The sequence below is a fragment of the Lutra lutra genome, chromosome 5 (genome assembly GCF_902655055.1).
Source record: "Lutra lutra chromosome 5, mLutLut1.2, whole genome shotgun sequence".
NCBI classification, from domain to species: Eukaryota; Metazoa; Chordata; class Mammalia; order Carnivora; family Mustelidae; genus Lutra; species Lutra lutra.
Window position 1 is genome coordinate 132,165,223 of NC_062282.1, and position 24,235 is coordinate 132,189,457.

Consider the following 24,235-nt stretch of genomic DNA (forward strand, 5'->3'; position numbering starts at 1 on the left):
AAAATATCAAAATATGTCAAAAGAGACTAATTGTCAAACTATTTAATAAGTCTTTTTATTTTTTTGTTTTTTTAAATGATATATTTTTGAGTAGTTCATGCTAAATGAAATTACATAGCACTTGTAATAGAATGCAAAGAATGTTTAAATTTTTTTCTCCAGCATCAGATTTACTTGTTTAATTACTGAATACTAAATAAGAAAAATAAGGTCGTGTTTGTTTAGATACCTTTTTTAGTCCTCTTTTTATCTGTAGTAGTTAAAAGCCATTAAAAGACAAGATTATTTTATGGCATTATTTTGCTTTCAACCTTAATTTTATGTGCCTATATTGTTCTAACATTTTCATAAGAACCTTTTGAAATAAATAGAAAGAGAAACATTATTTTTATTTTATTTTATTTTAAATAAGAGTTTATGGTTATGAGTCTTTAAATGTGAATGGTCTTCATATTTAATTTTTTTTAAATTATAAAAGTTGGAGGGTTTTATTTTTTTTTAATTCTTCCTGTCTAAATATAAGCTTTATTAGCAGCTCTGTCTTTTTCTCAACATATTTTCTCTTGGTCTTTTACTTGTGTATATATTCTTGTTTTGCTGAGGTAAATCTAATAAATAGCTCTACATTTGAATATATCTTGCACAATGAAAATACCATGTTTTTGTTATTAATCCCAGTAGACTGAAAGAAATACTGATGTAGATGGATTTCTCCCTCCTTCCGTTTCTTACTTTCCTTTGTCTTCACTCTCTTTTTCCCCTGGCTGTTCTCTGATTGCTTCCTCCTCTTCCTTCTCTCTGTCCTTCCCCATTCTCTTGCTTACTCTTTGCTCCCCATTTTCCTACCAACACAACATTTACTTTGTTTCTGTCTGTTCCTGTCCCCACCCCTCACACATTTACCTCATGTTTCTGGTTTTTGCAGTGTTTCTGCTACCTTTTTAGGGAAGATGAAGCTCTGTTTAAAGTTTTCTTATTTCTGCTTACTTATTTGTCATGTACCTCAATCAGTATTTTGAGATCATGATCTCCTTATTAATATAAACATATCTTTTAAAATACATTTATAATTCAATTATCTTAAACTATTTAAAAACTTAAATTATTTTAAAATATCATTTAAAAATGGCATTGTATAAAGATCATATACATACTTTGGAGTCAGATAGTATTGGATATAAATTCCAATACTGTGATTACTTCATAGATCTTCAAATTTCATATATTTAATTATTATCCTTTTACTATTTTAAAAGATCTCTAGATAATCAAGAAATATTTACTGAATATTTGCTGTCTATAAGTTATTGAAATTCAAACAGTATTTCCTAGACATTCAAGGAGCTTACCCATTTCTAGTTGATATTCTAATTTCTGAACAAGTCTTACCCTCTTTCAAAATTCAGTTTATGTGCAAGGGATCCCTTGCTAAATCAAGAGTAGTTTAGAAGTAGTTTTGTACGTTAAGCATTACTACTCAATCTGTCAAAATAGTTAATTTTATAAGGTCTGTTACTTAATGCATGTCTAGCATTCTCAAATTAGTGCCCTATATTAAAAATATCTATATTTAAATTCACTCAGAGCAAGTGATGAATTAATCCAACTGTATTATAATTCAGCTGTGCTAAGTATTTCACGCTAGGTTTGTATCTGTTGGAGAATGACTATTTTAAAAAAAGATATAATTACTCCCTAGCTTTGATATTCATTTTTGTTTGTTTGTTTTTGTTTTTTAAAGATTTTATTTATTTATTTGACAGACAGAAATCACAAGTAGGCAGACAGGCAGAGAGAGAGGAGGAAGCAGGCTCCCCACTGAGTAGAGAGCCCGATTTGGGGCTCGATCCCAGGACCCTGGGATCATGACTCGAGCTAAAGGCAGAGGCTTAACCCACTGAGCCACCCAGGCACCCCTGATATTTGTTTTTTTAATGATTAGTTTATTTTGGTTGAAAAAATGAAATTTAATTCTGATGTCATAATAAAATTTTTAAATAGTTCTTCTGTGTAGGGCTTATATTATCAAATATTTTTCACAGATAATAGTTATTCTTTATTTTTTTGAATTACTTTTAATTTAGATAAAATACCATTTAGTGTATTAATAGTAGGAAGGCAACTTTGAAGATTATAGTTTTAATTGGTCCCAAGAAGTGTTATTCTTTGGCTGAATGTCATGAAATTAAAATATGTGAATTTATTTACATTTCTCCTTATAAAGGTATTAGTGATAATATTTTCCAATTTTCAAAAATTTGATTGTTGTCATTAAATCAATGTATACCCTATAGAATATACATATATATAACCTATAGAATACATATTTTTAAAATAAGTTCTTCTATGATTGTGTTTGATACATGACATATAAATTTATCTTTTTATAATCAGAACTATCTTTATGGTCATGTTTATGTGAAAAAGTATAGAATTTTATTTTTGAACACTTTGTTTCTGTTATCAAACTACTTTTTATGTTTAACATGGAAATTTTCTTCTGTGAAGTTATTTACTCTTTACAAGAATGGCAAAATTTCCAATATTTGCAGACTTTATGTCAGAACCTTAGTTCATTTGTATAGGCCAGACCAGGGCAGTTTTGGAATGGTCTCTAGAAACTGCTGGGCACCAACAATGAATACCCTGGCTGTGGTTCTAGCCACCAAAGATATTAGGAGATCTTAAGACCCCAGTCTGACATATAGCTTCCAGTTAGAGAAGATGAGGCTTTAGGGAAGATAAGGCTTTGGGGGAAACAAGGCCTGAAATAATTCCTATAGTAAGGCTTAAATTCTGGATTTGAGAATGAATTCAGAGTTAAATGTTCAGTTACTCCAACTGGAGGTTTAGCACTTACAGTTGATGAGAAGGAAGCCAGGGTTAATGCTTAAATTCCAAATTCCTGACCCCTGCTGTGTGGCTTACATAAAGGAACATTAGTTTATATTGTCTAATGTAAAATATAACACTCATTTGGCACATAAATGTAGCACTTTAATTAATTTCTTTGTAATATACCTCAAGTATTAAACTTTTTTTGCTCTGTGCTGTGCTGAGAAAGCAAATATTTGTCTTAAATTGACTTGGACTAATTTGAACATTAGTCTGTTGATTATTATTCATAACATGTAAACTGAGAACAACCAAAATAATTTTAGTCTACTGAGCTGAAGTCAGTTATTCAGAATGTTTCTTTTTTTTTTTTTAAGATTTTATTTATTTATTTGACAGAGATCACAAGTAGGCAGAGAGGCAAGCAGAGAGAGAGAAGAAGGGAAGCAGGCTCCCTGCTGAGCAGAGAGCCTGATGTGGGGCTCAGTCCCAGAACCCTGGAATCATGACCTGAGCCGAAGGCAGAGGCTTTAACCCACTGAGCCACCCAGGCGCCCCCATAGTATTTCTTGATAGCAGCACAGAATAATGAGTTCTTGAATACAAAATATACAGGTTTTACTTTTCTATTATTGCAAATTAAGTTCTGAGTACTTTAAGTTGAGCGACCATTTAGGTTTAGCCATAAAACAATTCTGTGAATCTACAAAGCTAAGGTTTTGACATAATGCCTGTAAATGTTGGCAAAATTTTCCGTCACATTTATCCATATAAAAGGTAAATGAGGGGCACCTGGTTGGCTCAGTTAAGCGCCTACCTTTGGCTCAGGTCATGATCCCAGGGTCCTGGGATCAAGCCCCATATTGTCTCCCTGCTCAGAGGGAAACCTGCTTCTCCCTCTCCCACTTGCCCTGCTTGTGTTCCCTCTCTCGCTGTGTCTCTCTCTGTCAAATAAATAAACAAAATATTTTAAAAAGATTGAAAGTAAAAAGTAAATGACTTCACAAAAGAACTCCTATAGGATCGTATTGTCTATGAATAAAGAAAGTTTAACTTTCTCTTTCCTATCTTGATAGCTTTTTCTTTTTCCTGCCTGATTGCCCTAACTAGAGCCTCCAGTATAATGTTGAATAGCAGTAGAAAGAACAAAGCTATTGGTCTTTTTTCCTTGAACGTACGGGAAAAGTCAAAATTAAGTATTAAATTAGCTGTAGTTTCAAAGTTTTTATCAGGTTGAAGTTCCTTTCTATTCCTGCTTCAGAGTAGATGCTGGATTTTGTCAAATGCTTTCTTAGTATCTATGGAGATAAATATTTCTTTTTCTTTTTCTTTGGTAGGAATTGCTTTGATTGATTTTCATGTTTCAAATATTATACCTGATCTCACATTCTTAGGGTAAAGTCCTTGGTATGATGCACTATCATTTTTTAAATATTGATGAATATGGTTGGCTAAGTTTTTTTTTTTTTCATAATTTTTATCTATATCTTTGTTTCTTGTATTTTTGTCTCATTATAAAGCTAATGCTATTCTGTGAATGGTTACTTCTTATTCAACTTTTTAGAAAGATTTGTGTTCAATTGGGTTCAATTGGTAGTATTTCTTAAATATTGGTAGAATTCACTCACTTGTGAAGCCATCTGGGTCTGCTTGTTTTTGTTTTTTACTTTTTGGCAAAGATTTTTAAACTACCAATTTTTTGGATTAATGTAGACTCTTTAGTTTATGTGTTTCTTTTTGAGTTTTAATAGGTTGTATCCGTCAAAGAAATGTCCATTTCACTTAAGTTGTTGGATTTATTGCTATCAAATTGTTCATATTTCCTTATTGACCTTTTTAATTTGTAGAATCTGTGGTGACTTCTTTCCCATTCTTGACACTGATATTTTATGTTTCCCATTCTTGATACTGGTATTTTATGTCTTGATACTGGTATTTTATGATACTGGTATTCCTAAGCATTCTGGCTAGAGGTTTATCGATTTTATTTTCTCAAAGATCAGCTTTTGGCTTTTATTGGTTTTTTTTCCCCCTGTTTTTCTGCTTTCTGTTTAATTGACTCATGCTCTAATATTTATTTAATTTCTTTCCTTCTGCTTGTTTTAGGCTTAGTTTGCACCATTTAAAAAATTTTTAAATGGGGCGCCTGGGTGGCTCAGTGGGTTAAAGCCTCTGCCTTCGGCTCAGGTCATGATCCCAGGGTCCTGGGATCGAGCCCTGTGTTAGGTTCTCTGCTCAGCAGGGAGCCTGCTTCCTCCTCTCTCTCTGCCTGCTTCTCTGCCTACTTGTGATCTCCGTCTGTCAAAAAAAAAAAAAAAGTCTTAAAAAAAATTTTTTTTTAATGTTCTTAATGTGGAAGTTAAGATCATTGATTTGAGAGCTGTCTTTTTCTACAGGCATTTTGTGCTATAATTTCCCTAAGTACTGTTTTAGCAGCATTCCAGAAATTTTCATACACCATTTTCATTTCATTCAATTAAAAATACTTTCTAATTTCCCTTTTCTTCTTTTTCTTTGCTCTATAGGTTATTTAAAAGTGTTTGGGTTAGTTTTCTAAACATTTGACATTTTTCTAGAGATGTTTAAATATTTTACTTTTAATTTAATTCCATTTGATCTGAGGATTTTTTTAATGACTTCATTTCTTTAAATTTGTGTATATATGTTATCTGGCCCACAGTATGGTCTGTTTTGATAAATGCTTCATAACTACTTGATAAGAATGTGTATTCTGCTGCTATTGGTTAGAGTGGTCTATACTGTCAGCTTGGTCCAGTAGGCTAATTGTATTTTTTTATATTTTTATGTTCTTACTGATTTTCTGTCTATTTGTTATATTAATGATTGAGAGAGGGCAAATGAACTCTCCCACTGTATTAGTGGATTAGTCTATTTCTTCTTGTAGTTGTCAGTTTTTTGCTTCATGTATTTTGAAAATCTGTTACTAGGTAAATACACAGTTATGATTATTATATCCCTTGATGAATTGACCCCTTTATCATTATGAAATGATCTTTATTATCCCTGGTAGTATTCTTTGCTGTGTTATCTATTTTACCTGATATTAATATAGCCACGACTATACATTACTTTGATTAGTGTTTACGTGTTACGTCTTCTTTTCATTCTTTAATCTATTTCAGTCTTTATTTTTGAGTTACATGCTTTATAAGCACCGTATAGTAAGGTTGTGCTTTTTTGTCTTGTTAATCTCTACATTTTAATGGGGATGATGAGGCTATATTTAATATGACTTTTGGTAATGTTAGGTTTGAACCTGTCATCTTGCAGTTTGTTTTCTCTTTATTCCACTTTTTCTTTATTCTCCTTTTCATTTTATCTGCCTTCTTTTGGATGAATTGAAATATTTTCTTAAGGTACCATTTTATCCCTTTTGTTGTCTTATTACCTATAACTTTTTATTTTGTTATGTTATCTTTAATAGTATATCTTCAGGTGTTATAATGTTTTGCTTTTAACATGGGACTGTTACAATGGTATAGCCTTCTGGTCTGTTTGCTGTTGTTGTAGTATATATTACTTTTGCATATGTTGTAAAGTCCACCCTACCTTGTTAATATTTTTGTATTTATTTGGTCAGTTTCTTTAAAAAATTATGACAGAACAGCTCATATATTTATCTATGTAGCTATCTTTTCTAGCATTCTGTATTCCCTCTGGTATCATTTTACTTATGCCTGAAAGACTTGTTTTAATGTTTCTTGTAATGTAAATCTATAGTAATAAATTCTTTCAGTTTTTCCATGCTTGGTAAAGTTTCATTTCACCTTTGTTTTTGAAATATATCTTTGTTGGGTATAGAATTCTATTTTGGCATTTTATTTCCTTTTCAGATGTTTAAGCAATTTGTTGATGATGTATATTGCTGTAGTTTTTTTTTCTCTCTTTGTTTGTGGTTTTTGAGCCACTTGTATCTGAGAATTTATAGTTTTCATCAAATTTGGAAAACTTTTATCCACTATTTTTTCATGTATATTTTCTGTCTCCCCATCTCTGTTCTCTAACTCTGTTAGAGACTCCTGTTACACATATACTAGGTTGCCTGTAGTTGTCTTACAGCCTATTGATACTCTTCATTATTTTTCCCTGTCTTTTTTTCTCTTCCTTTCTTTCTCTCTCTCTAACATTTATTTATTTTAAAAGAAGAAAGAGAGAAAGAGTGTGAGTGCAGAGTGCAGGGGGAGGGGCAATGAAAAACCGGGTGGAGGGGTGGGGAGTGGAAATAGAATCTCAAACAGAATCCCTGCACAGCGCAGAGCCAGAGGCAGAGCTCCATCCCAGGACCCTGAGATCATGATGTGAGTCAAAATCAAGAGTCAGACTTTATACCAACTGAGCCACCCATGCATCCCTCTTTCTGTTTCATTTTGATTAGTTTCTATGGCTATGTTTATAAATTTACTAATCTTCCTTTCTATAATGCCTGATCTGCCTTTAATCCCATGCAACATAGTTTTCATTTCAGGCATTGTGTATTATGCCTGAATAATTATGATTTGGGTTTTTTTCTTAAAAGGTATCTACTTAACATTTTAACGTAAGTTTAGAATTTTAGTGGACTTCATCATTTTTCTTCATTTTTTTCTAAGAGTTGTATGAGTTTATTCATTCCCAGATTTTTTTATTTCACTATAATCTTCCACTTGTTTGTGTTATAAAAAATACACATAGCCTTTACTTGTATACCTACATGCAGTCCCTTTGTTCATATGGCACGTAGCATTTTTTTCCATAGTTAAAAATATTTTTAAGGGTAAATGTATGGTAATTTTATAAAAGGTAAGCAATACCATATTGAACCTTATGGTATTGAATTAAGTGAATTTAAATACAGTTTTGCTTTGCAGTTTTATAGTTTGCTTGAAGATGTACTGAACTAACAGAAAAGATGTTCAAAATAACTCTTATGGTTATGTATTCTTATATAGCCTATTTAATTGAGTCTGTGTGGCTAGAATTATGCTAGGGTTTTATATTTACCAAGCCTCAAAATACCCACAATAACATTTGTGGGGGTCTCTCATACATGAGTGGAAGTCTGAATGCTTTTGCTTTATCATACATCGTATGCAGAAAAAAGAAGATAGGGTGAGCTATTCCACATTACACAAGTCTAGCAAAGTTTAAAAGGAGCTCTCTTCACCCACTTTTATAACAAGAGTAGGGAAACAAACTCTCCTTCAAATTTTCTTTCTTTATGGGAAACAAAACAGAGTGCTAAGAGATTTGTAAACTCCCTGATTATTTACAGCCCTCACTTATCCTATGCAGACAGAATAAGAGGATACCTACTGCTAGAACTGTGAGGAGCTATCTACAAGTCTCATTCAAAAGTAAATTTTTCTGTAATTGGGAAATAGATTTTCTCAAATTGCCTCTTCATGCATTATGAATAGTTCTGTGGTATTTTATAGCCAATTAAAATTGATTAGATCCATTGAGTTGTCTCTTTAGAGTACTTTAATTATGAAAACCAGTTTGAAATGAGTCCAGATTTGAGACAGATGGTTAAATTTATGTTTAAATAAATCCAAATTTAAAAAAATGAGTAAAACTTTTTAAAGCCTCTTTTTTTATTTTTCTCATTTTTAGTCCAACAAGAATGGCAGCTGACCTTCCTGTTCAATAATCTCTAAATCTTGGAGACTTCCAAAAATTAGAATCTTATATGCATGCTATATGGAGGTCCTCTAGACAAATATTCTGAAATTCATATTTATTTCTCAGTTCAACCTAAGGAAAGAAATCCATTTGGGATACAGAACTTGCTAAAGACCAAAGCTGAGTTCAAGCTGTGTTTGTTGATCATCACTTCTATTGATGTGGCTTGAAAGTGAGGTTTTCTTTTTTTTTTTTTGGACCTACTTATTAATACATGATATATCAGCAGCTAACTTATGGCATGAATGCTTTTCACTGCATGGAGCTTAATACAGTAGGAAGTTTACAAGGTCATAAAGACTAATGACATTCTTCATTGTTAATCTAATTTGCATTGGGTTAAAGTTGCAGAAATTGGAGTGACAGTTATAATATTCTCATTAGATGCTAAAATATATGTGGGATGGGATATGCTGCATGATTCATTTATTTTCTGCAGATAACTTCCTAAAATTAGAACAAAATTAAAGCACAATAATTTGATTTGTTCCTATTTTTCATCGTTTTATTGAATAAACAAAGCTAAGTTTCACATACAAAGAGATTAAGAAAAATGATATCCTTTTGGCTGATTTTCCTCTATATTTTATAGGTGAGCTCCTTAACAATATTAGTTTTGGACTTGATTACTAAAAAGATGATATAAACAGATGCAGAAGGTAAAATTGTAACCTTTCTATAACTTTTAACTTTGTAAAAATTTTTACTTAAGCTTAAATTTATTTTTTAATAGTAAGAACTATATCAATTTATGTATTTTCTTTCGATGTGCCAGGCACTGTTATTTGCACTAGGAATATTGTAGATAACAAACCATACAAAAATTCCTTCCTCTCTAAGGCTTACATTTTAGAGAAGAGAGCTAATTAATACATGTAAGTGAAATGTATAATTTATTAGATGGTGATAAGTACCATGGAGAAAAATGAAACATTTTTCAGGTGGATAGGTTGTTGGGAGGATGATCAGGTCAGGCTTCATGGAGAAAGAGACATATAAATGAAGAGTGAAGGAAGTGAGGAAGGAAAGTGAAGAAGAGAAGAGTAGTACAGATAGAGGGAATAGTCAAAGGAAACTCATTGAGATGGGATCATGTCTGGCATATTTGAGCAGTGGTACAAATACTTGTGTGGCTTAACTGGGGGACTGATAAAGAAAAGACAGAGATATGGGATGAAATCAGAGAGGGAGAGTGATGGTGAGAAGCAAGTGAGGCCCAGATTTTGTAGGATTTTGGTCATTCTTTGAAAACACTTTGGCTTTTACTCTGTCATAAAATGGGAAGCCATGGTGGGTTTTGAGCAGAAGAGTGATATGAACTAATTTACATTTTAATAGGATAATTCTGGCATCCTTGTTGAGACTAGGAGGGGTGTAGGGAGGATGGAAGTAAGGAGATTACTTCCAGGCTATTGAAGTAATCCAGTCAAAGGCTCATGCTTGCCTGCACCTGGGGTGGTAGTAACAGAGGTGGTGAGAAGTGGTCAGTTTCTGGATATACAGTCGATTCTTGTTATTTACAATAGTTATGTTCTGTGAAATTACTCTGAACACTAAATTAGTGTTAGCTGAGTACTGAATCATTGCCCCTACTGGGTATAACATAAGGGGTTATGTTCCTATAAGCAAGGTCACAACATTTTTTTAAAAAAGATTTTATTTATTTATTTGAGAGGGAGAGCATGAGTAGGGTGAGGGGCAGAGGGAGAAGCAGACTTCCCACTGAGCAGGGAGTCCCATTTGGGGCTCCATCCCAGTACTGGGGTATCATGACCTGAGCCGAAGGCAGACGCTTAACTGACTGAGCCACCCAGGTGCCCCAGGTCACAGCATTTTTGATGACTGATCCAATTTATCATCCTGTTTTATGTGTGTATCTCTTTAAAGACATATTCTTTAATATATGTTGTTGATTCATTAACACTGAACTCAAAGCCAGCAGTGTTATAATTCATGACTAAAGAAAGCTATCTGACACATATTTTCTATTTTTTTTTTTTTAAAGATTCCATTCATTCACTTGACACAGAGAGAGAGAGATCACAAGTAGGCAGAGAGGCAGACAGAGAGAGAAGGGAAGTAGGCTTCCTGCTGAGCAGAGAACCCGACACAGGGCTCGATCCCAGGACCCTGGGATCATGACCTGAGCCGAAGGCAGAGGCTTAACCCTCTGAGCCACCCAGGTGCCCCACATATTTTCTCTATAAAGCACGTTATAGCCTTCTTTTTAAATAAAAGATTAACATATAATGTATTATTTGCTGCAGGGGTACAGGTCTGTGAATCATCAACATTATAGCCTTCTTGATCATAATACTAGACAACGCTTGAGCCCTATGTTTAGCCATTTTAGATAGCAAAATCATTAATTAAAAGCATAAGAAATGCAGGCAGTGTGGAACTAAATAGACTGCAAAATGGACAGCTTACAGCACAGGAGCTGAAACAAAAAGGCAACCAAAGCCTTTTTGATGGGAACATGTGTATCAAAGGACTCCTTTATTGCTCTGCACATGTGCATATCTGCAATTGGCCTGGAAAGCACTGTGTGGGATTTGGGGATTTTTGGGATTTGGGGATTTTGGGATTTGGGGATCTTGAATTTTGGGATTACAAATAATTTTAGGTGATAGGCAAATTCAGAAATAGGAATTTATGAATGTATATCTTGAAAATTGAGCCTAAAGGACTTGCTGATGAATGTGGTGTAGTGTGTGAAAGAAAGAATTCAAGGATGATTTCAAGATTTTTGGCTTGAACAACTGGAAGGATGGTATTATTATTATTAATGTTGTTATGCTTTAGGATGGTATTATTTTTAATTAAGATGGAGAAGAACGCAGGAGTAGCAGATTTGGAGGTGAAGATCAGGAGTTTGGTTTTTAGATTCTTATTAGGTATCTAGGTGGAGATAATAAGTTTGTACTTGAATCTCTAGCTCTAGAGAATTCCTGGAAGAGGTCTGTATTAAAAATATAAACTTGAATATTAGTTGGTATTTAAAGTCATTCTGTTAGATGGCATTACCAAAGGTGTTAGTTAAAATAGGAAAGAGAAGAGTCCTAAGACAAAGCCCAACATTAAGAAGTCAGGAAAATGAGGAAGAAATTGTAAAGAACACCAAGATAAAAGGAAAACCAAAAGAATGTGTTATTCTGGAAGTCAAATGGAGGAGGAAAGGGTTTCAGGGAAGAACAAGAGATCAGTTAGGTAAAGTAGTACTAGAACATAAGATGAGGACCAAGATTTGGATTTTGTGAAGTGTAGGTCATTGGTGACTTTAAAAAGAGCAGTTTCAATATTGTAGTAAAGGGAAAAGCCAAAATGGGATGGGTTTAAGAAAGAATGAGAGAAAAGAAACTGGAGATCACTGGTACAGACAAACCGTTTCAGTAGTTTTGCAGTAAAGGAAAGAAGAAAGAGGGAGGTAACTGAAAGTAGTCAGGGGAGCATTTTTTTTTTATTTTTAAAGATTAAGAGCAATTACAGCTTCTTTGCTGATGAAAGTGCTCTAGGAGAAAAGGAAAAGCTGATGAAGCAGCTGAATGAAGGAAGAATGGCTGTAGCAATGTCCTTATATAGGTAAAGAGGTGATGAATCTAGTGCCCAAGTGAATGGATAGGTTTTAGTGAGGAGTGAGGGCAGGTTATTCATAGTAATAGTTCAAGAGAGAAGGCCAAATATACAGCTTTATTCAGATAAGAAGGTAGATATGCTGGTTAGGGCTTGTTGAAGTTTTCTTGAGATTACTTTTTTTAGTGGGGTTTCTGGGCTCCCTCTTCTCACTTATGTGAATCCAAATTCAAAATCACAGATATAAACCAGTAAGTGAACATTGAAGAATTGGTCTTCTACCCATTACCTATTTTTTTGCCTCCTGAGGCAACAAATACTTTGTTTCTTCTAGGTATAGTTTATGTATATCCTGTAGCTTTTAAGCCACTTAAAGGTATTCACCAATTTATTATATAATCTTATGCATTATAGCACATTATTCAGAGTTTGAGGTCACTTATTGGTGGGGTATGCATAAATAAAAGGCGATCTCTACACTTCTTCCTCTATAATCATATACCCTCACATTATATCCTAACATTATTATAACTGTTTTGTGAGCCTTTGTTTTAATTTTCTTGTCAAGCATCTTTTAAGAAAGGACTGTCTGTCCCTCATAGAACATCCTTTAAAAATTTAAAGGATAAAAGCCCCTCATTTGCTGGAAATGTTATTCCACACATTTGACTAGTCTTATAAAGTGGAATGATTGTTTGTTTGTTTGTTTTTTCATCCTGGCTAGCTTTATGTATTAATATTACTCCTAGTGGAATACCTGCTTTGAAACATAGATGTTGAAACCAAATTTTCTTTTTTATTTTGGGAAGTATTTTGATATTTAAAGAAAAATCATTGAGACATTTCATCTGTAGACTAAACTCCAATTTTTTAGATTTAGAGAATATTCACATACTTTTGGATCTTGGCCAGATTTCCACAGCTTTTGATTTTTAACCTTTATTTTGACATTATTTCAGACTTATTGACGTGTTGAAAACCTAATACAAAGAATACTCATATACTCCTCTCATAGATTCCCCAAATATTAGTATTTTACCATATTTGCTTTATCTGTTCTTTCTCTGTATCTGAGAGAGAGAAATTGAAAATGGCTTCTCTGTCTTTTTGGTGTGTTCCTGTCATTCATTGAGCACTTATTTTCTTGCTCATATTATATTTTTCATGCTCTAAATCCTACTCCATTTCTCTAAGGCACCATAGTTCCTTTTAATGGTTTTTTCCATTTAGTATTTAGAAACCATCATTTGGGCACTGCGTGTGCTCATTGCTACTGGGGTGTCTTTATTCTAGGTCCCCTCAATGGACAGAGATAAGAAATAAGCAAATGTATATACATACATGCACACAAGTATATCTGTTCCTAATTTCTATATCTGTTTATCTATACTAAAACTGAAGAGTTTATATTGATACTTGTGGTTCTAGTCCAATGCCATGTGTTCATTCTGTATTTTCCTATTCCTGTATTTGCAACTTCTTTCTCTGACAGTGGGAAATCTGGCTTCTGTTAGTTACAGTCTATTTACTTACTTGCTCAATCCTAAAATAACAGAAAATAATTTCAGAATTACTGACTCATACCTCTGAAAAAAGAAACTACAATTCATAATTTCTTTAGAGTTCTTTTGTCTTTAGTTTTTCATTGTAATCAAATATTGTTTCCAATGTTACTTAAATTAATTCTTTTCTTCCCCACTCTTTTCAGTGTGATTATGTTATTTCCGGAAATGTAGGTTGGTTCACTTGTTTTGTTGTATCCTATTTTAAATTGTTTTTTTCCTCTCATTGATTTTATCTGTTTCATTAATGGTTAAAAATTAATGGTTCCAAAAGTCAGAACTGCATAAAACTATATACTTAGAGAACTCTATCTTCTTTAATTATTTCTTTCTTTCTTACACAAAAACTGTCATACTATGATACTCCTTTTCATTTTGCTTTTCTAGTTGATATTTTATCCTAAAAATCACAATACTTCAGTTTGTAGCTTTATTTCTCATTCTTTTTAACTTTTGCATAACACTTCATTGTAAGTTCATTCAAGTACTTTCCGTATATGGACATACAGTTTTTTCCTAATTTTTCCAGTTATATACATTTACTAGCATGAATAACCCGTGTGGGTTGTTTTTTTTTTTTTTTTTTCAAATCATTAGAGGAATATCTTAAATGTAAATTCCTAAAAGTGTATGATTGCAGGTGTAAAAGATAAATGTTGTGTGTAGTTTATACCGTCTAAGATTGTACCAATCTGCATTCCTATCAGAAATGTATAAGTGTATCTGTTTCTCCACGCATTTGCCAAAACAGAGTGCCAATTTGCTAGGTGAAAAATAACATCTCTTAATTTTACTTGGCATTTCTTTTATTACAAGTGAGGGAGTAAGGTTGACTATTTTTATATTTTTAAAGTCCGTTTTAAAGTATTTTTTTGGGTGTGTGGATTGTGTTTTGCCCATTTTTCTTTCAATTCTTGATCTTTTTTTCCCCTTCAATTTTTAGTGTACTACAGTGAATATACCTGTGTCTGTTATTCATGGTAAATATATTTCTACTAGTTTGTTGTCATTTGACTTGGTTTAATGTGTTTTCCTCCACTGATGAATGATGATACTCTAGCTACTGATATTACTATAAGAAATAAACTGTCCTTTGTCTCTGTCCCAGGAAGCTTGTGTCTTCTGCCCACCTCCATGAAGTTGAGGCAGGCTAAATTGTTAGCTTGCACGTAGAGTAAAATCTTATAACCTTCATGCTCTTGATAAAGACTGTTGTGTCCTTTTATTTTTTTAAAAAATATTTTAAAAACATATTATTTATTTTACAGAGAGAGATATATCTCACACATAGGCAGAGCAGCAGGCAGAGGGAGAGGGAGAAGCAGGCTTCCCACTGAGCAGTGAGCCCGACTTTGGCTCATTCCCAGGATGATCTGAGCGGAAGGCAGATGCTTAACCGACTGAGCCACGCAGGCGCCCCTTATTTACCTATTTTGATTTTCATTTTTTTTCCCCTCTCTTGCTTCTTTTTTACTTCATAGTTTCCAAAGTTTCTTCATTTTAACCATTTCTCCCCCTGGTGTATTACCTTTCTAAGACTGTTTCCCTTGCCTTTCACATGTACTTTTAGTCCCTTTCTTGCAGTCAGTGCTGTGGTCTGCCATTATGCTTTTCCAGTATTTTTCACATGTGGAATGAGCTTTCTTCTTCTGATAATGTTTTTTGATCAGTCTTTAAGTACACTGCTAGCTTTTCTCTTTTTCTTTTTTTTTTTTTTTTTCCAGAACAGCCTTTGGTGCCCACGCAGGCTTGCCGTGGGAGGGTGAGAGATCTTTTGCAGAGATTTGGTGTTTATTTCTCTACTCATAGACAATTTAAAATTTGGACATTCTCTGCCTATTTTGCTAAGGATGTGGGCTTATTTTTCTTTTTGTTTTTTATTAAATTTTCAGGTGCTATGTTAGAAATTTAGAGTTATGCTATTGCTTCATTACATCTATCCAGAACCCTCTCCTTCACAGCTTTGTTAGATTATGGAATATAGATTTGCACATGGTATATTGTTCAATTTGCAGGTTATTAAAAGGTTGTTGTCAGTTGAATCTAGCAGTCACTATATGCAAGGAAATATATTGCGCAGTTAGAGAGCTTACTCTGTAGGTATTTTGCTCAATTTTTAAATAAAATACCACTATAGGGATGCCTGGGTGACTCAGTTGGTCATGTGTCTGCCTTTGGCACAGGTCATAATCCCAGGGTCCTGGGATGGAGTCCTGCGTTGGGCTCCTTGCTCAGCAGGGAGCCTGCTTCTCCCTCTGCCTGCTACTCTCTCTGCTTGTGCTCTCTCTCTCTGGCAAATAAATAAATAAAATCTTTTTTTTTTTTTTTAAAGATTTTATTTATTTATTTGACAGAGAGAAATCACAAGTAGGCAGAGAGGCAGGCAGAGAGAGGAGGAAGCAGGCTCCCTGCTGAGCAGAAAGCCCGATGTGGGGCTCGAACCCAGGACCTGGGATCATGACCTGAGCCGAAGGCAGCGGCCCAACCCACTGAGCCACCCAGGCGCCCCTAAATAAATAAAATCTTAAAAAAAAATGCTTTTTTAGTTCCTTGAACATTTTAGAACCCATAACACATCCAGCAAATATTTCTTGATTGATGTATCAGTTTTTTCATGTGCCATGAAATTTATTAAAAATAGCACAGTATGGATATACCTCTTGTACTTTTTAATGCTTTATAGGAGCATATGATCAAAAGGTTTTTTTCAGCTCTCCAAATTTTGTGTCTTCCTTAGCCTTTGCTGTTGCATATTGATAGTTTTTTGCCATTCAGTCTCCATTCACAACCCAGTGAATTGATAAGGGCAGATAATTTAACTCCCAGGATTGGAAATCAGAAGCTAAAATTTAGGTTATAAGACTTGCTTGGGTTGCACAGCTAATCAAAGGAGAAGCTGAGAAAAAAATCCCGACTTCTTAAGTCTGCTTTTGTCTGAATAGCGCCAAGTAAAATAGGTAGCTCATTCATTGTTCCTTTATGTCATACTTGAATTTTAACTTTCATGTGAAAAAACATGTGTAGACATTTGGCCCAAGTAACTCATACATTAGGATGAATTCTTGTTTATTTTCTTCTTGCTCAGAGTAATAAGTAGAAATTGTATAGTTGAGGAGGAATTTTTGAAAGGAAGGAAAAATGTAAGACGGTAGTCAGTTACCCAAATGAAAGTAAAGTCATCTTGCAGGCATTCTACTTTGTGAAAATAATCACTTCTCGTTTATTATCAGGAGGCTTTCCACCATAATATTTAACAAATGGTAAATACTTCCGAAATTTATAATAAAAAATACTTGACTTTCTAGGCTAGCTTAATGAGTAGTCTTGCCTGTCTCTTGTAAATGTCAAACTTAACATAATTGAGTTTTGCTAGCTTCATAATATTGTTTATGGCATGACATGTTGTATATACACTCTGTTATTACAAACATTAAACAGATTTGTCAGCAAGTGGTGGCAAAAGACTTATAATTCAATCTCTTTGTGAACTTCATTATGTGGAGGAGGAAAAATGGGACTTTTTCCTCCCTGTTAATTGACACATAGACAACTTCATGCCCTGCTTCGATGCCTCTCATCATTAAAAAAAAAAGTCATATGGCAACAGAGGTATAATTCTGTGTCTGTCAATAAAAATTTACTTGGCTCTGCATACTTCACATTAATTTTAAGCTCAAATGTAGTTATTTAAAAGTTAGGAAAGGTTAATAGTGATGTGAAAGATTCTGTACCAAGAAGCTATGTGGTGGGGCGCCTGGGTGGCTCAGTGGGTTAAAGCCTCTGCCTTTGGCTCAGGGCATGATCTCAGGGTTGTGGGATCAAGCCCTGCATTGGGCTCTCTGCTGGGTGGGGAGCCTATTCCCCCACCCCCCCACCTGCCTGCCTCTCTGCCTACTTGTGATCTCTGTCTGTCAAATAAATAAATAAAATCTTAAAAAAAAAAGAAGCTATGTTGCAAGAATCGTGTTAGTTTTTTGCAATGTATTTAAGAAGTGAATGGAATGAAAAGAAAATTTATTTGTAACTGGTTTTCACAGAGTACTACTATTTTTTGAATTTACTTATATAGTTTTCATGGGACCTAAATAATTATTTTAAAACAAATCAGAAAAAAATATAATAGAATTCCTTTCCAAATGATGGCAGGTGAGCATGTTTTTGAAACTTTTTGCTGATTTTTACAGGGGAGGGAAGGTGGGAGGTAGATATAGATGGGTTATCAGTCATGTGCATGCACAAGTACACCTTATAACCAAATACATAAATGTATGTGAGCTATAGAGTGCAAAAACAACAAACCAAAAATCTACTAAGACATACACCTAAATTCAGTTTTAAACCCAAAACTCTTTTTAAAAACTTTATTATTAGCAGTATTTGAATGTAATGAATTCTGACTTGGATATTTTTGAAGGCATTTAATTTTCTGTAAATTCTGTTAATGACCACTGATAAACTGTTGATAATTCAGTTTGGTTGCTACAGCCTTTTTCAGGTTGTTTGTCATAAAGAAAAGAAAGTGAGAAATTCTTAACTTTTCTAATGTTAATTTAGATTACAAAATCTTAGCTGAGTGTTGCCTATTTAGTGCATCAGTACCACCTAGAAAGACAGATGGGTAGTGTGCAGTTTAAAAATCTGCAAATAGGAGGACAGATGGGTGGTTAAGAATGTCTACATGAAAATGTTTGTTTGGAGAGCTTGACTCGTGAAGTTACACTAAAAAATCCAAGTACTTAATTAAGAATAATAGAGTTCATATAAAAAGTAATATTTTTAAAAAAGTGACATAAAATATGGAATTAATTGAATTTACTACATAATCATACTTTTTGAATTTATGATAAAAATTAACAAATTAGAACACAGTACTTAAATATTCTTGACTGAAAAATGCCTGCTTTATTTTCTTCTTATCAATATTTAGACTCTAGAAAATGTCTTTATTACTTGTGATCAATATGTCTGTGTAATTTATATGACTTTTTAATTCTTGTCAGATTTTGCCAAATTTTAAGTAAAGTGTCCATAAACTAGCTTAAAAATGATAAATGAAATTAAAAGAACGAAAGAAAAGGGCCTTGAAAGGGCTGCTCTGACAGCTTCTATAGTATGGGTTTGTGGACTTTTCTGTCACCTTCAGACATTAATGTGAGTTGGCTCCCAGCTGAAACATTGATTTCCATTTAGTTGGATATGCGCTTTGGCTCCTGGGTATTAGTTTTATACAGGAGTCTCGTTCTGACTTGTGGAGTTAGGGAGGAGAAGGGGTTGTTATTTTAGAGGGAGGTTCTGAGGCTGGCCATAGATGTGTCAACTACATTGACTCTTGGGATATTTTTTGAAATGTATTTTTGCAAGAAGGATGCCAAGTAGCAATATTTATGGATAAATAAATATAGTAGTCAATGTAAAAAATGATTGTAATGATTGAACATGTAGGGGAATGTGTTCCTGAGAATCTTAAAAATCATTCATGATTAGTATTGTTGAAGTGATTTGTAATTGTGACATTAAAAAGATTATCCCTAAAAAAAAAAAAAAAAAAAAAAAGATTATCCCTAGTGCCATACAGAATGAGTAAAAATTTCTCTAGGGATTTGTATTAACTGAGGCAAAAAAATTTATTGGTTTTTCAATGAAGATTTAAAAAAATTGAAAATCAAGTATAATAGAATTTTTTGAAATCACAGGGCATCCTTCATAGTAAGGATAGTAAGGATGACTTTCATGAGTTTATTTCAATTACATATTTAAAAATGTATATGATTATTGGCTCATGACATAAAATATATTATCCTATGAGCTGTAGTCAAAAAGTGAGAAAAGCCACTTCTGTAGTAGCTCATGTTATTTTTTTCTGATCCCTTCAGATCAGAGCTGAATTAATATATAGACTCCCATCCTCCCAGTCTGGTATTAGAACCCGTTTCCAGAGAAGGGTTAGAAAAGATACTCTGGTGATTAAAATATTTTCTCCTTGAGAAGTTCTTCATTTTATAACACAAAATAGGTTATCTCGGACAGCGATTTGTAAATAACTTGGGTAATATCCCCATGTGGAGGAACTGGCTAATGGACTATGGCTAGAGAGTTATGCTCTGTAAAATAATTACGTACAGCTCCCTAGAAGTCCGTGGTGGCTCTAGTCCTTGGAACCAGTAAAGTTTGTGGAGATCTACCAGTGTGCCAGAAAGATTTCTTTTTTTACCAGCTAGATGTGGTTCCTATACCTGAGAATTGGAGGGGAGATGAGAAAGGCAAGGGAACTGTTCTTACTCTCTTGCCCTGCCCGTGCCTATCTGAGGGTCTGTGGTCTGCTCTCTCCCCACAAACACTGACTTTTTCTCTGCTTTTGGCCCTGGGCTAGGACATCCTCCAACAGAGAACGCTTTCCCAACTCCTACATATTGGGACTACTCAGATGGGTGCCACACCGAAACAGAGTGGCAGCAGAGGGGAGCCTGTGGCATCAAAAATTCTCAACATAGATCTTTTTTTGGGAGAAGATTCATTTGGAGGATTATGCTTGGAAAGAGGGCAAAAATTAATAAACATTTTGAAAAGTTTATTCCCTAAATCTAAATAGTTGATAAAATATATTTGTTCAGTTTGCACCAAAAATTGAAGACATGCTTAAAAATTTTACTTATAGAGTCATTTATACTGTCAATCTGTAAATATTTTCTGAGCGATTTTACTAAAGTCACCCCAAAAGATTTTAGTTCATATTATCAGTATCTCCTGGACTTCTCCCATATCAAGTTTACATTTCCCTGCTTGATTTTCAAGTCATTCACAACTAAAATTGCCCTATGTCTATAGACATAATGCCTTCACTTCCTTGAAACTTACCCTCTTTGAGGTTATTTCTTTGCTTGCCTATGTAATTTCACTTATTCTCAACATATTTCCCTCAGTATTCCAATTCTCCAGACCAGGGGTCCTAGGTTGAGGACTCGGTTTTGCTGGGTACTGAATTCCTAATGTTTTGCACAGTTCTTGGTGGTGATCAGTTCATAATATGCATTGAATGAAAGGAAGAAAAGGAGGAATTTTTATCCATTTTGTCTTTTTTATACCTTCCTGGATACACCCCATGTTTGGTTTTTCTACAAAGCCCCCTCTGACTCCCCTTGTCTTTATTGATACCTCGAATACAGACCTAAAAATTTAACATTATATTTATAAACTTTCCTGTTTCCTTGATTATACAGTTTCATTTGCATTGTTGTTGCAATTTGGTGTGAGCTGCTTGAAAATGAGAAGGATCACTTTTCTGTATAATTTTGTAAAAAATTATACATTAATTTACATTCACCAAACATTTACTGTAATATATGCCTCCTTCATAGCCGCCTGTGTGCATAGTACTAGCAAATTAGTAGTACTTTGCATAGAGCTGAACATATAGTGTTTGTTCAATCAAATTTTATTATTATTCTTAAAATGTGTGAAATATAAAATAGTGGTCACTCAGTTTGCATATGGAGAAGATAAAGCTTTTTTATCTCCTTGTAAACTTTCTTCAATGTTTCTTTCAGGGAAAGAAACCGAAAAGGCCAAGGAACGATATGACAAAGCGACAATGAAACTTCATATGTTGCATAATCAGTATGTATTAGCATTGAAAGGGGCGCAGCTGCATCAGAATCAGTATTATGACACCACACTTCCTTTGCTTCTGGACTCCTTACAGAAGATGCAAGAAGAAATGATAAAAGCACTGTAAGTTACATTTCGTATTTGGCATTTTCATTTAATTTAATTAATGTTATTTTCTCTCCTGTGTAAGCTTTTGGATAGAAGTTGTCTGTGTTTCGTGAACTTCATTATTGATCCAGGCCAATGGGCAGATCTGTTTTACCTTGGTCCTGCTTGATTTTCACTTCTGGTGTCCATTCAGTTTATTATCATCTCCTAAGCCCACCAGCTAGCCCTAAAAACGGTCCTTCTTTTTGTATGTTTTTTTTCTACTCCCATTAGCTGGAAATTTAGGTAAGAAAAAAATTCATTAGTTCACAAGTGTTAAGAAGTGAATATCTATATTCAGAGGGTAGTGTTTTAAATATTGAGTGACTGAGTAGTCCAAAGGAAATAATTTTTTTAAGTTTTTAATCTTAACTCTAGTATAGTGAACATACACTGTGATATTAGTTTCAGGTATACAATGTAGAGACTCAGTAATTCTATACATTAATCTTTGCCCATTGTGATGAGTGTATTCTTTATCCCCTTTATCTATTTCACCCATCACCTAACCCCCTCACCTCTGGTAACCATGTTTGTTCTCTTAGTTAGGGTCTGTTTCTTGGTTTCTCTGCCTCTCTCTTTTTTCCCCTTTGCTTGTTTTATTTGTTAGTTGTTTCTTAAATTCCACATGAGTGAAATCATAGGGTATTTGTCTTTCTCTGACTGACTTACTTCACTTAGCATTATACTTTCTAGCTCCATCAAAGGAAAGAATTTTTTGAAGATTTATATGCCAGCTTTTATTGTGTGAGATCAAAATCAACAAATGTTTATTGAAGTTCTAATGTATGCTAAACATGCTGCCTGTGATATGGCTTCAATTTTTGCCTTCAAGGAGCTAACAATATACTTTGGACAGTATGTCAAAAGCACACATGTTTACCATAGATATCAATACAATAGAAAAAGATTAACCACTTTGGTAGACTTCATCTGCTTTATTAGCTAGTTTAGGTGATCTCCCATTTTCCCAGTAAAAAGGTAAAAAAGTTTTTAGTTGACTTGAGTATGTAAGCTTTTTTTTTTTTTTTAAGGATTTTATTTATTCATCTGACATACAGAGATCACAAGTAGGCAGAGAGGAAGGCAGAGAGAGAGGGAGGAAGCAGGCTCCTTGCCAAGCAGAGAGCCCGATGTGGGGCTCAATCCCAGGACCCTGGGATCATGACCTGAGCCGAAGGCAGAGGCTTTAACCCACTGAGCCACCCAGGTGCCCCGAGTATGTAAACTTTTAATGGTCTTATAAAATATCTCCTTAAAATATTTAATGTATAAATTTATGTATGTATGCTTTATTTTTTTATTAATTTTTTAAAGATTTATTTTAGAGAGATCTTGCATGAGTAGGTGAGGGGGGAGCGGCTGAGGGGGGAGAGAGAGAGTCTCAAGTAGACTCCCTGCTGAGCCCCACTCTGGGCTGCCTCTCAGGACCCTGCAATCAAGAGTCATATGTTTATATGAAATCAAGAGTCATATGTTTAACGGACTGAGCCACCCAGGCACCCCATAGTTATGTCTACTTTAAATTATATAGTTTGATTCAGAAATACTTCCTTTCCTACTTTCATTTCATGAGTCATTATTTTTTCAAACTCTTCACATGAATCTTCAGTAATGGCATCTTCATCATCCCTAGATGTCTTTTTGAGACATAGTAGTTTCCTATAGCGTATTATCTTTAACAATAAATTATTTTAGTTCCAGCATTTAAAATATTCAAGCATGATAATATCACTGAAATTGAGTTCCATGTCACATTCACATAACAACATTAGAATTTGTTTTTTTAAAATTCCACTTGTCCTAAAGGTGGATATTAATAATCATCTCCAAATCATATTATGGTATTGCTTTATGAGAGTTATCTATATAGGGTCATTTATATTCATATCATTCAGTACTTTCACTTTTGTGGTCAGAACCCCAAGGATGTTTACTAAATCTGTTTTAAATTTCCTCTGCCTTCCCCTTTTCTTTAAATTTTGTCAGGTGATTTCTGTAATCATTTCAAATTCACATTGCCTGAAGCAGTTTGAATCTTTTTTTTTTTTTTTTTTTAAACCCCAAAGAGTATTTGGCTATTGGGAGAACACTGAATAAGAGAGATTTTGTAAGTAATAATTTTTTATGAGTGATGATTTTAGAAAAGAAAAGCAAACTATGCCTTTTATTTATTTGGGAAAAGGCAAGATAAGCCTGTCTGTCCACACTTGTTGGGGCCACTTTTGACCAGTGGTATATTTTTACAGCATAGCATTCTTAAGTTGGGATCAGGTCTTTGCTACAGAGTAGTTTTTCTTTTGTATTCAATAGATAAAGCTAATGTGTTTTGTGACATTTTTCATACTGACTAGAGGTCAGGAGAAGAGCTCTAGATGTCATTGAAGGTATATAGAATGAGTTGAACTCTGTAATTAAGTATACAGGAAAGAGCAGGGGCCTAGGAGCAAGAGAAAACCAAGAGGTCAGATATTTGAGGAAGAAGCAGCCACTGGAGAGAAACATTAAAGAGACAGGAGTTGATCCACAGTTCCATGTGATGGACTTGAGCATTTCTATGACACTCTTTAGAAATAGAAAATCCTCCACGCTATGAATTCCTGTGGGGTCCCAGGGCTCATGCTGAAACCAGTAAGATGAAAGTTCTGGAGTTTTTGGCTAAGATCAAAGGGACTGACCCCATTTCCTTCTCATGCTGGTATGAGGAGGCTTTAAGAGATGAGGAAGGGAGGGCCCAGGCCAGAACTGATTCTGTAGATAATACTGCTACCACGTTCATTGCACAGCATTGGTCAGCAGCTTCTTCTGCCCCAACTGAAGAGTGAGCCCAA

The 24,235-nt window shown here is 34.1% G+C and overlaps 1 protein-coding gene across 9 annotated transcripts in view; it reads left to right on the top strand.

Annotated features, from left to right (window-relative positions):
• FER (FER tyrosine kinase) overlaps positions 1-24,235 on the top strand; it is a 465,352-nt gene that overhangs the window by 82,421 nt on the left and 358,696 nt on the right. For 8 of the 9 annotated variants that reach the window (XR_007127415.1, XM_047729739.1, XM_047729745.1 and 5 more), the window contains one exon: positions 21,197-21,380. Coding sequence is in view for 8 of the 9 variants with exons in the window: in XM_047729739.1 (XP_047585695.1) it covers positions 21,197-21,380 (184 nt within the window). In the remaining variant the exon portion in view is untranslated. Of the gene's footprint in view, positions 1-2,671; positions 2,783-9,109; positions 9,177-21,196; positions 21,381-24,235 lie in introns of those variants that run through there. The other variant, XM_047729744.1, reaches the window with a different exon arrangement.